Here is a 13,712-nt window from a genome sequence, read left to right on the forward strand (position 1 = left end):
TTGATGAAACCAGTCTTTCCCTTCATCTCATACCTTCAAAATGTTTAGCCTCTAAAGACTGATAAAGGCTCTGACGAAATACTTCGTGAAGAACTTTCTAAGGGAAACCAGCTGTCATACGCGGTACACATGAGAAAATCCACGAAAACGCCCATGCAACCAGCCCGTTTACCGGGGTTCGAACCCCGGAGTGAACTACCAGTGTTCAGCAACTTTACCGCTCGGCCATTTGTGGGCCTTTATGAAATGGAAGGCGATAACTTTATTTAAAATGATTGTCAGAAATACCAAAATGCTTCGAAAAGTTGGATACTTTTCAATATACTTTCAGAATGCTTAAAGAAACAGAGAAGAAAAATAAATTTTTTCGTAAAATTTAGTATTCGTATTTTTTTAAATTTAAAACTTTTCAATCTTATGATATTTGATTCTTGCGATTTCAAAAATAAAATATTTGACTAAAATATGAATAACATTTTAAGAAACCAAATGTAGGATAAAATTGTGTAAAGCAATGGGCACAATGATAAAACTGTTTAAAGCAGTGTATGCAAGTCATCCTAAGTTAAAATATCGGTTATACATCTCTCTTATTTATATATATTTTTTCTGAACGGAACATTGAAAGGTGTGTAAAACTGTGCTTTACTGTATTTTCTCTTTTAATATAGTATGCAGTTTTCAAACGCATCGTAGTCTGGGTTACAAAGTATTCTTCTGAAAAAATCAGTTCAAATAAATAAAATCAAATTCTGGAAAATTGATATTAATAAATATATTCAAAATGCTCAGTTCGAAGAAATAAATAGAAAATTTTAAAACAATTATTTGAAGAGACAATGCAACACAAACAATTAAAATAAAAGTATAAAAATTTTGAAATGACCTAAAATAATAGCTATGACGAAAAATATATATAAAGAAAACTATTTGAAAAAAATAAATAAATAAACGCTGCACCTTTATTTACGCAGTTCGAATAGGTAAATAGAAATTTTTAAAACAGTTATTCGAAAAAAAAAAAAAAAAAAACGTGCAACTTAAACAATTAAAATGAAATTCGAAAAGAAAAAATTACTTAAAATAATAAGTTATAATTAAAAATATAATATAAAGAATATTATTTGTAAAAAAGGAACGATGGTGACTTTTTTTCCTAAGGAAACTAGGTTGCCATATATTAAGAAGTTCGCCAAGTGAAGTATTCTTGGCGCAAACTGACAAAAAAAGTGCCAACATAAATTTGTGAATTTCTCCGTAATTTTCACTCCAAGTTTTACAAAATTTCGTATTTAGGCGTAATTTGAGTCGTAGAATCGAAATATGTAAAAAAATTGGTATGTTATTTCAGAAAAAGTCCGATTTTGTATCAAAATACCTATGTTAGAATAGTGCTACGTATAAATCTAATATATATCCTAAGTCGCGCTTTCGAGACATGAAGAACGCAATTTGAATTTTGTCAATCGGCCCAGTAGATCGGGAGATATAGGACTGTCCCATTTTTTTTTTTTTTTTTTTTTTTTTTTTTTTTTTTTGAGCAGTGTACATTATAGGAAAAATTGCCATTAAATTTACCATGCTGAGTTTTCTGAAAATTGAAATTTTTTTCCATGTTTACATGCAAATATCAATGCAGTACAGGTATCTGTGGGTTATGCAGTCACTGATTGTTGAAATTCTATTGTATATTAGTATGATACAATAGAATACAGTATATGAGTATATGAGGATATTTAGTCTTGGTATGGACTTGTAGAAATGTTAAATATTGTCTTCTAGAATTTCCTGCGAGATATTCTGTAATTGCTCAGTATATTTGGGAGTGCTGCCAGATGCATACGAACAACATCCTAACTGACTCGCACATGCTCAGTTGGGGAAAGATCCGGAGATCTATCTTGCAAAGAGAAGGTTGTGATGTTACACTAGTATTCGCTGAAGATATTCATGTGCAGATGTGCATTATCATCCTGAAAGTTGGTCCTGACAGATGCAGCAATAATATTTTCAGCACAAGTCATCGGATACTAACTTATTGATAGACTGTTATAATGCTATGAAGAATCATTATAGTTGTAGTTGATGGATTCCTAAGCAGTTGCTTCTCAAACAGTAATACCAGGGGTGATTGACATATTTTAGATAGTTCAATGATGTAAACTATGTATGATTTTTTTTTTTTTTTTTCCTTGAGAGTGCAATGCATATGAAAAACTGCTGAGCACTTAGATAAAATGGGTCTTTAAATGAATCTCAGTAACATTCTATTATTTTTAATGAGTTAGAGAAAGTCTTTCTAATGAAACTATTTAGATAAATACAGTAGTGATGATGTTTGTATATTTACAGAGTTTAATGTATTTTCCCTATTGTCTTCTTGTCCCCTTTAGATCACCAGCTATCAGAGATATGGTCGTTCGGTGTATTGCTCAGATGGTAAATTCACAAGCACAAAAAATAAAATCTGGATGGAAGAACATATTTAGTGTTTTTCATTTGGCTGCAGCTGATGATCAAGAGGCTATAGTAGAACTAGCTTTTCAGACAACAGGAAAGATCATCACTGTTCTTTATGATAAATATTTTCCTGCTCTTATTGATTCTTTTCAAGATGCAATCAAATGTCTGAGTGAATTTGCTTGTAATGCTAGTTTTCCTGATACAAGCATGGAAGCTATCCGCTTGATACGACATTGTGCTAAATACGCAGCTGATGAACCACAAGTAATATTACATTTATTCATTTTGTAAAAGTGCCTTTTATATTTTTATAGCCACATTGAGTTCTGATAACAAGTTTTTCAATCTAGATGTTTAGTGAACATAATACTGAAGATTTGAGTGTACCAGAAGGTGACAGGGTTTGGGTGCGTGGCTGGTTTCCTATTCTGTTTGAATTGTCATATATTGTCAGCAGGTGTAAACTAGATGTAAGAACGAGGTAAGACATTTTCTGTCCTCTTATTATTTGCATGTAAGCATCTGCTATTCTGCTCAGATTCTTTTTTCAAATTCATATGGTGTTTGTGCTCTGTTTGATTTCTTCCACTCTAAATTTTCTCATTTATATTTGATGGCATTTAAATTTGTCTTTTGTTGCATTGTTTAAGAATTTTCTGTATAGAAGTTATAGAATAATTTGCTTCTTGATCAAGTGAACAGGAAATTTTGTTAATGTTAAAATATCAGAGGGTTAATGCCCTTAAAAAATTACCTTTCATTTATACTTAATAAAAATTTAGTATGAATAGACTTCAAAATTATGAGGAAATATCTGAAGATTGTAAAAAAATCCATTGCATGAACCAACAAAAACCTTATCTGTCCCCAATCCTCTGTTCTTCAAATTGCATAAGAGTCTTTCTATTTATTTTCTATGTGTTGTGACTTGCTGTTTAGCTAATCGCATATCATTATCCCAGCATCCAGGAAGCTTAATTCTTCATTTAGTTTCTTAGCTGTCCTATGAGTCAGTTTTTTCCAAGAACTCTTTGATTCAGAAATTCCGGATCATCACAAACCTGAATTTCTAATAATGAGAATACAAGAGTTCTATGGCATCAGCTTCCAAATAGAGTTTTTAGATCTCTGTTTGGCTAAAATTTCTCTTAGATCACATCTAAACTGTTAAAAAATATATACACCACCTTTTCTGTGATTTTTGGTCAGAGATCAGCACTGGGTTGCTGCCAGCCAGACAGCCACAGAAAATTGTTTCACTGGTAGCTGTGTGGTGATGTTATGATGCACGCCTGCCATCATAGCATCTGCCCATTGAAAAAAAAAAAATGCACAGTAGATACTTACAGGGTTTTTTTTTTTTTTTTCCCTTTCGGTCTTTTTGCAACATGCTGACCAGGTTAGGGCTGATGATATAGCTCTCAGATGGTGCTTATTTATTCTAGATTTATTCTAGAGATGGTGTAATTTATTCTAGAGATTGTCGATTTGTTTGAAATTTGGGCTTTTTGTCCCATTGGTCAAGTTTATTCCTATTTCCTCAAACCCCTTTTGGCTTTCACTTTATAAACAGCTGACTCATTTTGCGGATAACGATAAGGACCAATCCCAAATTATTGTTCCTAGGTGGGTAGCACATTTGTCCAATACAGTTTTGTCTCATATCCCTCAGCTTTCCATGTTAAAGGTACAAAAACCAATGATCTAAGATTAAACCAAGAACAGTTCCCCTACCTAATCTTTATTCTCCAAAATTCACAGTGGAAACAATGTATTAGTTGTGTAACACTCACACACATTTGTTTCCATTAAAGAGGCCACAATATGCAAAACTGGCTCAGGCATAGGCAGCACAAGCAGCTTTAGATCACTAATTTTCAGAGTGTGCCAGCTAAATTGTTCTCACAAGGGACAATTTATTTTACCGTAATTTTCATGGGACATGAACTGTATTTGCTTAGGATACTGAAAATGCTGGAGCCTGCCCTGACAATATATAAGCGGATCCATCACTTCACATGATACTTTTCCAATGTTAAGACCGAGCATTCAGTTTAGTGATTATTGGCGTATGTGGTCCAGTTTGCCAGTAGAATCCAAGTGTAGATAGAATACCCGTGAATGGTGCAACTACTGACATGACTTCCAGATGCCAGTTGAAATTTTAAGGTTGTGATAACACACTCCATTTTGTCACTAAATATCTCTCTGTAACGTGCTATCTGGAACTTGCCAAATATGTCACAGGTGGAATGACCAGATGATGGGGAATAACAGTCATGCTCCTTTTTGCTCCGTTCAGCTGTTAAGGTATGTTCATTTCAATGTTGGAGTATTTTTCTACCAAATTGTTGCAATCTTTTTGCAGGCTAATAACATTCATCCTGCTTTCCTTTCAGGAGGTCAGCAGTTATTAATATAAGTTTGTGGGAACCAATTTAAGTTGGTGCTATTATATATTTAAAGATAAACATGATAGTGAAGAGTTGAAGTTCATGAATTTGTCTGAAATGTAACAGCTGCTCTTACTATGTCTGCTGAATATACTGGTGTGTCTCATTACGTTATGTTTCAATAATTACATATGAACTAAAATTTATTTTGGTGGATAAAAATTAATTTGTGTTTTATTTGTTTTTGCTCGGAAATAGTATCTCTGTTTGAAGTGTTTGGAATACTAATTCAGAAGTCAAACAACAAAGTGTTTTGGAATGCTTAAAAGGACAAGATAAATTACAATTTTTGTTACTTGGCCAGAATTTGGTGTAGTTCTATGTTAAAAATACATCTGTGTACACTGGATGTACCAGATGCCAAATGGATAAAGTCGTGAAATATTGGTTGTTTATCCTGTATTCAGTTTCCAGGAGCTGAACCTTTAGAAATGTATCTCACATGTGATTCTATTCATAAGTAAACACCTTATATATGCTTTATCATATATTACCTAATTAATAAATTTTTGTTTGTATATTTTTTAGAGCTTTAACAGTGATGTTTGAGATTGTGAAGACATATGGTTGGCTGTATAAACCCAATTGGTGGATGGATCTGTTTAAAATAATTTTCCGAATATTTGACAATATGAAATTACAGCAAACAGAAGTAATTATTTTTGTCACGTGTATTTCCCAGACTTTAAAATTTTTGTTTGCTTCCTAAAATTGATCTCAGCTCTTTTTTTTTTTCCCCAGAAAAATGAGTGGATGACTACTACGTGTAATCATGCCCTTTATTCAGTTGTCGATGTTTTCACCCAGTATTATGAAGTTTTAAATGAACTAATGCTTGACAGTTTGTACAGCCAGTTGCAGTTATGTGTGCAACAAGACAATGAGCAGCTTGCAAGGTCAGGTACAAATTGCTTGGAAAATCTAGTCATATCTAATGGAGTAAAGTTTTCTAAGGATAAGTGGGATCAAACCTGTGATTGTATGCTGGAAATTTTTAATATAACTCTTCCAACAGCGTAAGTAAATTTATCAAATACTCAAAATTTTGATTTTGACTATTTTTTACATATTGACTCTGGAAATCTGTTAATTGTGCAAAATGTCTAATGCTAATAAGATGTTAATAATGACAATAAAAAAGGCATCAAAATCTTATTTTTGAAATTTGCAGTCTGCTAACCTGGAAGTCCTCTTCTGAAAGTGAGAAAAGTGATTTTACTGCAGCTATTGAAAGCAAAACTTTGGAAAAAGATAATAAAGTAAGTTTTAAAATAAGCAAACATGATAATCCCAATTGTGTGAATGTATGTCAGATTAAAAATGCAAAAGAAGTATTTAAATTTATTAAAGAAGAAATCATTGATGTTTAGATTTAGTCCTGTTATGATAACTTCACACAGTTATGTGTATAATAGCCTGCAAATTTATGTACATTAATAGTCATATGGATTTTTATATTTGCAGTGCCTGAAGTCCAGTACTAGTTCAGGTGAAAGAATAAAAACTTTGACTTCCTCTGAAAGTGCTGTTGAGAAAAAAGTTGCATATCGCACTACTGAAAAGGGTGGTAGTAATTTTCAAAACCTTGGAGAAGTGGATTTTCAGCAACAAATTCATCCTGTACCTGAAAAAGTCGAAAAAGTACATACACTCATTGAGAGTCGCCAACATATTACTCCAGACAAGCTGGAAAATCAGAGTAGTCTTCCTGGTGAAAAAAGAAGTTTTGATGGTAGTCCGTCCGTTGTAAAAAGTATAATTATTGAATTTTATTTTCTTCTAAGCTTTAATGTTTAACTCTTTTCATGCGATTGGTTCCATCATACATATGAGCTCCTCTGAAAAGCACTTATGATACTGTATTAATTTTGCAATGTAACTATGTGGAAATAGCTACATTTGAAACTTAGATAAAAAAGTTGTCATTGCTTATCAGTTTGAAACTGTAATCTTCTCATGAGCTTTTTGATTAATGGTGGGATAGCAGAAAGTGAAGATATTTCAGAATTTTACTTTAGTGCTGAAATTTGCCAAATTTGGATATTTGAGTTGATATCCACAAATCATAAAATAAGGATTGCTTTGGGTTAGTTTAAGTTACACATTCCGCGCTAAACTTAAGGACAAAGCAGATTTTGCATGGAAATGGGGCTTATGCTCTCTGCATGAGATAAATTCTGTTACAGGCAGGTTGCCTGTGATGTTAACAAAACGTATCATACTGGTCATTTGAAAAAAAAAAAAAAAAAGCTGCCTTTGTGTACCTGTCTGGCTATGTATATCTTGGACTTAAGTGCATTTATTTTGTCATGTTTTTCGAATGAAGTATTAATGTGTCTTGGTCTATAACAGTACTTAGTTTTCTTTTCTCAGATGGGTTTTAGGTGAATTGACTGTTACAGCTATTTGGTACAGCTTACTTTTGTTCCAAAGGTAGAAATGCTGACTTTAATACTGAACTCTTTGACTGCAAGTCAAATCATTTAAATGTTCATAAAGATATATTTCATTATGAAATGGGGAAAAGGCTCAGCATCTATAATTGCTTACCACCATGTTATAGTTTCAGTTTAACTGATACATTTGCTTGAACTGACATTGATCACGTTTCACGATTAACTTTTGTAAGAAGTTGGGAAAGTTTCAAATTGAAATACAGTAAGATTTAATGAAGAAACTATTTACAATATATACATTATTTAAACATGAAATTTACATGTAGTATAAAATTACCCATCATAGGGCCAAGATTAAATATATGAAAAACAATATTGTAATTGCGTATTACCACCATGCAACCAAGAAAGCTCATTTCAAGCATCACTCTCAAGCTAAATTAAAAGAGTTATTACATTCTTTCTCTGTCGCCGGTCATGTGACCTAGTCGGCGACAGACAATGAAAAATAAAGGAAAAATTTACTGCATCAGAGGGGAAAAGAAATAATTTCAACAGATATCTGTTTGGTTCTTCTCTCATGTGTCGCATTACATTACATTACTTTTGTCACTTCATCCTTTTTAAGTTTTGCACAGTACTTTAATTCAAAATTTTCTGTCAAATGTTTTTAAATTATTTAATTTCTTGTTTAAAATTTTGCCTTGTTTTCTCCCCCCCCCCATAAAGAAAAGTGGGGATATAAGAAATTTTCCTACTCCTTTTAAAAATCAGTAAAATACGCATTTAGAGTATCATGTCATGTGCTCTCTCTCCCCAAAAAAACTCTTTTAATTGCGTATTCAAAGCAAAAATTTTATGAACTGGTGTAACAGCACATTTCAGAAATTCGTCAAGGTTACTTCGGAAATGAATTACTGCTTCTGTTTGCCATTAATTGTTTACTATTAGTGCTGAAAAAAAGCTTTCATAAAAGACCTTTACATTAATTTTTGAAACAGTCATAAACAATGCAGGGAGGAATTCGGACATTTTTTGCTACTACTGTAAGCCAGATCTTTTATGTGATATAAGTAAGCATATCTGCATTGATTAAAAAAAATTTTGTAGTGAGGTACTTTATTGTGCCAAAAGTAGTAATAATTGTTGAGGAGTCTTTGCAAGAATTGCATTAAAGTCTTTCTGTTGCTTAGCAAAGTAAATTTTATTATAATTCTGTAAGTAAAGTAATGAAGTACAACCTTTGTCCAGAAAGTTAAGTGGATGTGTCTATAGATACAATGGATTGTTGTCTTACGTAAAACAGCTGTTGCTGTTTTTTGAAGCAATCCCCACTGCTGGTAAAGTACATCTAGGAATGGCTGTATAAATCTTGGAAACCCTTGGCATAGTCATTTTTACGGATGGCCTTCAGCTGGATCGTAGCATTGCGTTGGATGTCTGAAATGTCTAAAAACCTTTGGCCTTTCAGAGCTGATTTCAGTTTGGGGAACAAAGAAATATCTGGGGAGTAGAGTGGATGATTTAGGGACACAACTTCCCCATTGGTCAGGAACTGCTGCACCAGAAAGGCAGTGTGTGACTAGGCATTGTCATGGAGCAAGGCAACTGGAGTTGTGCCGTGCTTTTCGTACTGGAAGAATACCTCCTTGCTTCGTTGCAGCAGCTGTTTCAATATTTTCATCTGCATAGTGGCATTTAACATGGTTGTATCAGGGAGGAATTCTTTATGGGTGAAATCCTGAGTTGAAGGACACCAGAGCATTGTCTTGATGCAGGATTTCTCACTTTGCATCTCCTTGCTTTTTGGCGACCCTGGACCTCCACCACTCCATACTCTGGCACTTGCCTTCGGGGTTGTGCCTCAGACACCAGGTCTCGTCACCCATGACAGTTGTTTTCAGGAAATTTGGCTCTTGATCTACCATGTTCATGAAGTCTTTACTGGCCTCAAGCCAAAATTCCATTTGTTCTCGTGTCAAAGTGTGGATCACTATGAGAACTGTCTCGGACCAATTCCCACTTTTTCCACTATCATTCACACTGTCACACTATGATCCCTTGCCAAATGTTCCTTCACTGTCTGTACGTTGTGCATGCAGTTGCAGGCTGACCACTTCAGAAAGAGGGCCATTTTCGGAAGCATTTCGAGAAAGCACTCATACATGCATTTCAGGGTCACAGCATGTTTTTCGTGAATTGTGATCAGCATTTCATGAGCCTCTTTTGCTGATTTTCCAAGTTTGAAACAAAGCAGCATGTTCTCTGATCCATTTTGAGTTTTGACCACACACACAATACCTTCACTTTACAATGAGCTGTTTCCACATGATAAACACACTCACAGTGCTGCCATTCAGGAACTAGTTCAGTAACGCCAGTTGCTCTCTCTTATGACTGTAAACACTGTGATGTTGTTCACCGAACTTTCCAGACAGAAGTTGTATTTCTACATTCAGCTAGCAATTGAAAAATCTTTTCTGGATATAAAATGCCTCAGTTTTACTTTGTAAGATGCTTATTGCATAAGTTCTGCATTTTTCTATAAAAAAAAACCATTTAATATTTTTCTACTATAAAAAAATGTTAATAAATTCAGAATATGCATAGAACTGGTTATTTGTTTTTAGCTCTCTACCAAATGATTTCATGCATTGTACATGTGCATGGTGTGAGCCTGACAAGTTCTTCAGTCGTAAATTTTCAATGCCCAGTTCTACATCATTTATTAAAAAGACAAGCGTGTACTGTCATATTTACTGGTACTACAGTACAATTCCAGAAATCCGCAAAGCTTGGGACCAAAGGTTGTGCGGATTTCAGGACAGAAAAGATAAAGCATAATATTCGAACTAAAAGTGCAAAATGAATAATGCGTATTAGATACATTTAATTAAATTATTGTATACATTATTGCACTAATTTATTATATGCATTAAATTATTATTACATACATAAATTGATTATATTATTCATTGTATTATATGTACACAGCATCGAGGTTTGCCGATTTCGCCTCATGCAAAGATTTCCGGTATCGGATTCCGGTATTAGAATCACTGTTGCTGTAAAATTTCAGCAGCTTTTTTTTATTTTTCTGTATATCATACACAATCGTGTCGCAATTCCATACCATTCTGCTATAAATCGCGGAGTAGCACCTGCTTCAATCTTTTGCAAGAATTTGCACTTTTTGCGTTACCATGAATGCAACGTGTTTACGTTTTTCAACGTTGCAAGCAGTAAAATCACGAGTGCGTTTCTTATCTGTCATTGTATTGAAAAGGGCTGAAATTAAAAATATTCTTAATTTATCCACAAAATATCCGGATTAAAAAAAGGCAGCACTAAACAATCTCGTAAAATGAAATAACAAAGCTCAGAAAATACAACAACGTGAATCGTGAACTTGAACAAAGAGCTGAGTGAATCATCTGCTTTTTTACATCGATGCAGATTAGAGGGAAAAGAACTTATTTTTTTTAACGTTTTTATATCAATAATTTGGTATTTCCGTTTTGACTCACTATTATTCGGTAATTATGACGTCATTATTCGGTAAGTATTTTTTTCTCCTATATTTCATACTCAATGTTGCGGTTTCTGGAACCTATAAACTGAATGTTTACATTCTGAGAGGCAACGCAGATTTCAGGAGTTGGCAGATTTTCGGTATTAGACTGTACTCTATAAAATGCCATGTATAGATACTACCAATGTGTACTGTATATGCCTGATACTCTGCAGAATGAATGGAACAGATTTTAAGGAAAACTGGAACATACCAAAGCAAACACTTTCATCATAAAATGATGTATAGTCACACATAAAGCATTGAGATACTTGAGGGTGCTTTCCTATTCCTCACATGTGGTGCCATTTGCAGTGCAAAGACAGATGATGAGATCTGCCTTCTTATTTGTGTAACGATCTATTCCAAGGTGCCGTTTGTATACAAAAGATGAATATGACAGTTTAACAACAAATGTCATATAAACTAATATATCTGGATTGAGTGAAAATCAAGTCATTGAAGAGATAATACAGTACAGTCTTTAATCCGGACTCGTAGGGACTTCGGCGATTCCGGATTAGGGGTTTTTCCGGATTATAGATCATCAATTTAAGTCTGGTAAGATGACATGCAGAAATTATAAAATAAAAAATATTAAACCGTAATTTATGAAATAAAGAGCAATTATGATCTAAAGGGAATCAAAATTTACAAAAAAAAAAAAAAAAAAAAAAAAAAAAAAAGCTTAATATTTATTTGTTTACTTTTTAAACATTTCTTTCAACGCGTGCATGTGTAAAGCATACATTACACATGGTCAAAATTAGAAAGTTGCAACCAGAAAACTATTTGATGTGTATTTGTGATGTTTATAATGATGAGGAATTTGATTTAAATCATATCAAAGATGGAGTACGTCAAGATGAAATACTGCATTTAATAAGGAATTATAAGCCGAATAAAATAAAAACCTCTGCCCTGAAGATGAGGATAGTGCTCACAAATCAACTTCCAGTTCATTGCGGGGCGTCGCTGAGCAGCGTGAAATTGATAAACCAATTTCGGAATGGTTAGAGAAACAAAGGATAGGCCTTTATCCATTTTTTGAAGCAATTCCACTTTTTGTTTGATGGACATCGACACATGCTTTCGCTTTGTAGATCCTTTGGTAGCTTCGAAATCGGAAACTCTTTTTGACATAATCGAAATTTCAAGCTTACTTTTTATAAAATTGCTCTAACAGTCTGCAATATATTGCTCTAACAGTCTGCAATAAATAATAAGCCGGATCCAATTAGAAGATTAAGGAACAACACAATCTGTAACATTAACTGAAATAGATAATTAGATAATTTTAGCCTAGCTTACCATCCATTATACATTAAACACGCATGCGTAAACGTATTATGCGCATGCACCAAAAGTTTGTAGCTTTGAGGGTCCGGATTATGGACGTCGGGATTAAGGACTTTGCACTGTATAATTAAGTCTGAAGTGGAAAGCAGAAATAAAGAATTGATATCATTGTTAGCACTGTTGTTATCTTTTAGCTTGAAGTTATTTTGGTAATTTTAAGAGATCTCCTGTTCGGTCACTAGTTGTAATCAATGAATATATAGCTAAGAAATGAAGCCTTGCCACAGCTGAAAAGCGCCACAAAGATTAACTATGAAAAAAATGCAAAAACTAAACAAATATAAAAAGACTAATGATGGTGCATGCAAAACATGTCTTTTATATGCACACCTGTGGCTACGTGTTGTGAAAGATGGATGGGGAAGCATTACCCTTCAACTTTGAATCACATAACATATGATATAACATATTCTATAATAAAAGGTGTTTGTTTTAGTGTTGATTTATATTGTAAAAGTTGCTCAATTAATTTTGAAGCACACTGATAGAAATAATCATGTTTTCAGAATGTCTAACTTTCAGTGAGCTGTTTAGCAACATATTTTGGTTAAACTATTATTGTATTTATTTTTAATGTTCAATGCATATCTTACTCTTCTTTATCGTTTCACCTCTTATTTTTTTATTTATTTATTTTTTATTTTTCTTTCCCATCTGTCTCATTTGTTGAAAAAATTCTCTTTCCTTAGGAAATGAAAATGATGATGAGAAACTCTTTGCCTCACTAAGAATAAAATGCATTGTCCAGTTGGAACTTATTCAAGCAATTGATAATATAATTTTTTACCCTGCAACCAGTCGAAAAGAAGATGAGAAGAACCTTGCTGCAGCACAGGTAATAATTGCATATGCACCAGTGAACAATGATAAACTGTCAGTGGTCTTGAAAATCTTAAGTACCTCCCAAAAATATGAGCTATTGAAGAAGTGGGGAAAATTTCATTCTAAATTTGCATCATGTTGAAGTCATAGTATCTAAAATGATATTGTAGGAAATATGCCAAAAAGGTTAATTTACATTAAAATAAAAACTTTTCATTGAACTTGAATATGAAACCAGTAACTAATATGAAGGAAATTATATGAAAATGCATTTAGTCTACATCAATATGCATAACCAGATACCAGCATGTCCTATAAAGTGAGTTGGATGTTTCCTGTTGTAAATATGAATAAAAATATTCAAAGTAATCGTTGTGTTGCAATGCCAGTGAAACTTCATCCAAATGAATTGTGGAATATCACTGGGTGGTTGAAGTAAAGTGCAGTCAAGTATTCATTGCACAATGGTCGGTTTGTGGCAAATGAAATCCTGTAAGTGACTCGAGTAATTTTTTAAGCATGGATTATGTATTTTGAAAGTTTAACCAAGAATTTCAATCCCAGTAAAACACCAGTACTTACATTTAATAATATGGAAAAGGAGCAATTATGCTGTGCTCTGACTATGGCTCCTTAGAAGCATTGTAC

The 13,712-nt window shown here is 33.3% G+C and overlaps 1 protein-coding gene across 3 annotated transcripts in view; it reads left to right on the forward strand.

Moving 5' to 3' along the window:
• Positions 1-13,712, forward strand: part of Sec71 (ADP ribosylation factor guanine nucleotide exchange factor Sec71) — a 142,900-nt gene that overhangs the window by 113,358 nt on the left and 15,830 nt on the right. For all 3 annotated transcript variants that reach the window (XM_085809346.1, XM_035353086.2, XM_035353087.2), the window contains exons 24-30: positions 2,394-2,727; positions 2,814-2,944; positions 5,445-5,568; positions 5,658-5,932; positions 6,088-6,175; positions 6,381-6,669; positions 12,932-13,077. In XM_085809346.1, coding sequence (XP_085665472.1) covers positions 2,394-2,727; positions 2,814-2,944; positions 5,445-5,568; positions 5,658-5,932; positions 6,088-6,175; positions 6,381-6,669; positions 12,932-13,077 — 1,387 coding nt within the window. The remainder of the gene's footprint in view (positions 1-2,393; positions 2,728-2,813; positions 2,945-5,444; positions 5,569-5,657; positions 5,933-6,087; positions 6,176-6,380; positions 6,670-12,931; positions 13,078-13,712) is intronic.

This window comes from Stegodyphus dumicola, chromosome X2 (assembly GCF_044657685.1).
Source record: "Stegodyphus dumicola isolate Sdum_Otavi_A_Nest chromosome X2, ASM4465768v1".
Lineage (NCBI taxonomy): Eukaryota > Metazoa > Arthropoda > Arachnida > Araneae > Eresidae > Stegodyphus > Stegodyphus dumicola.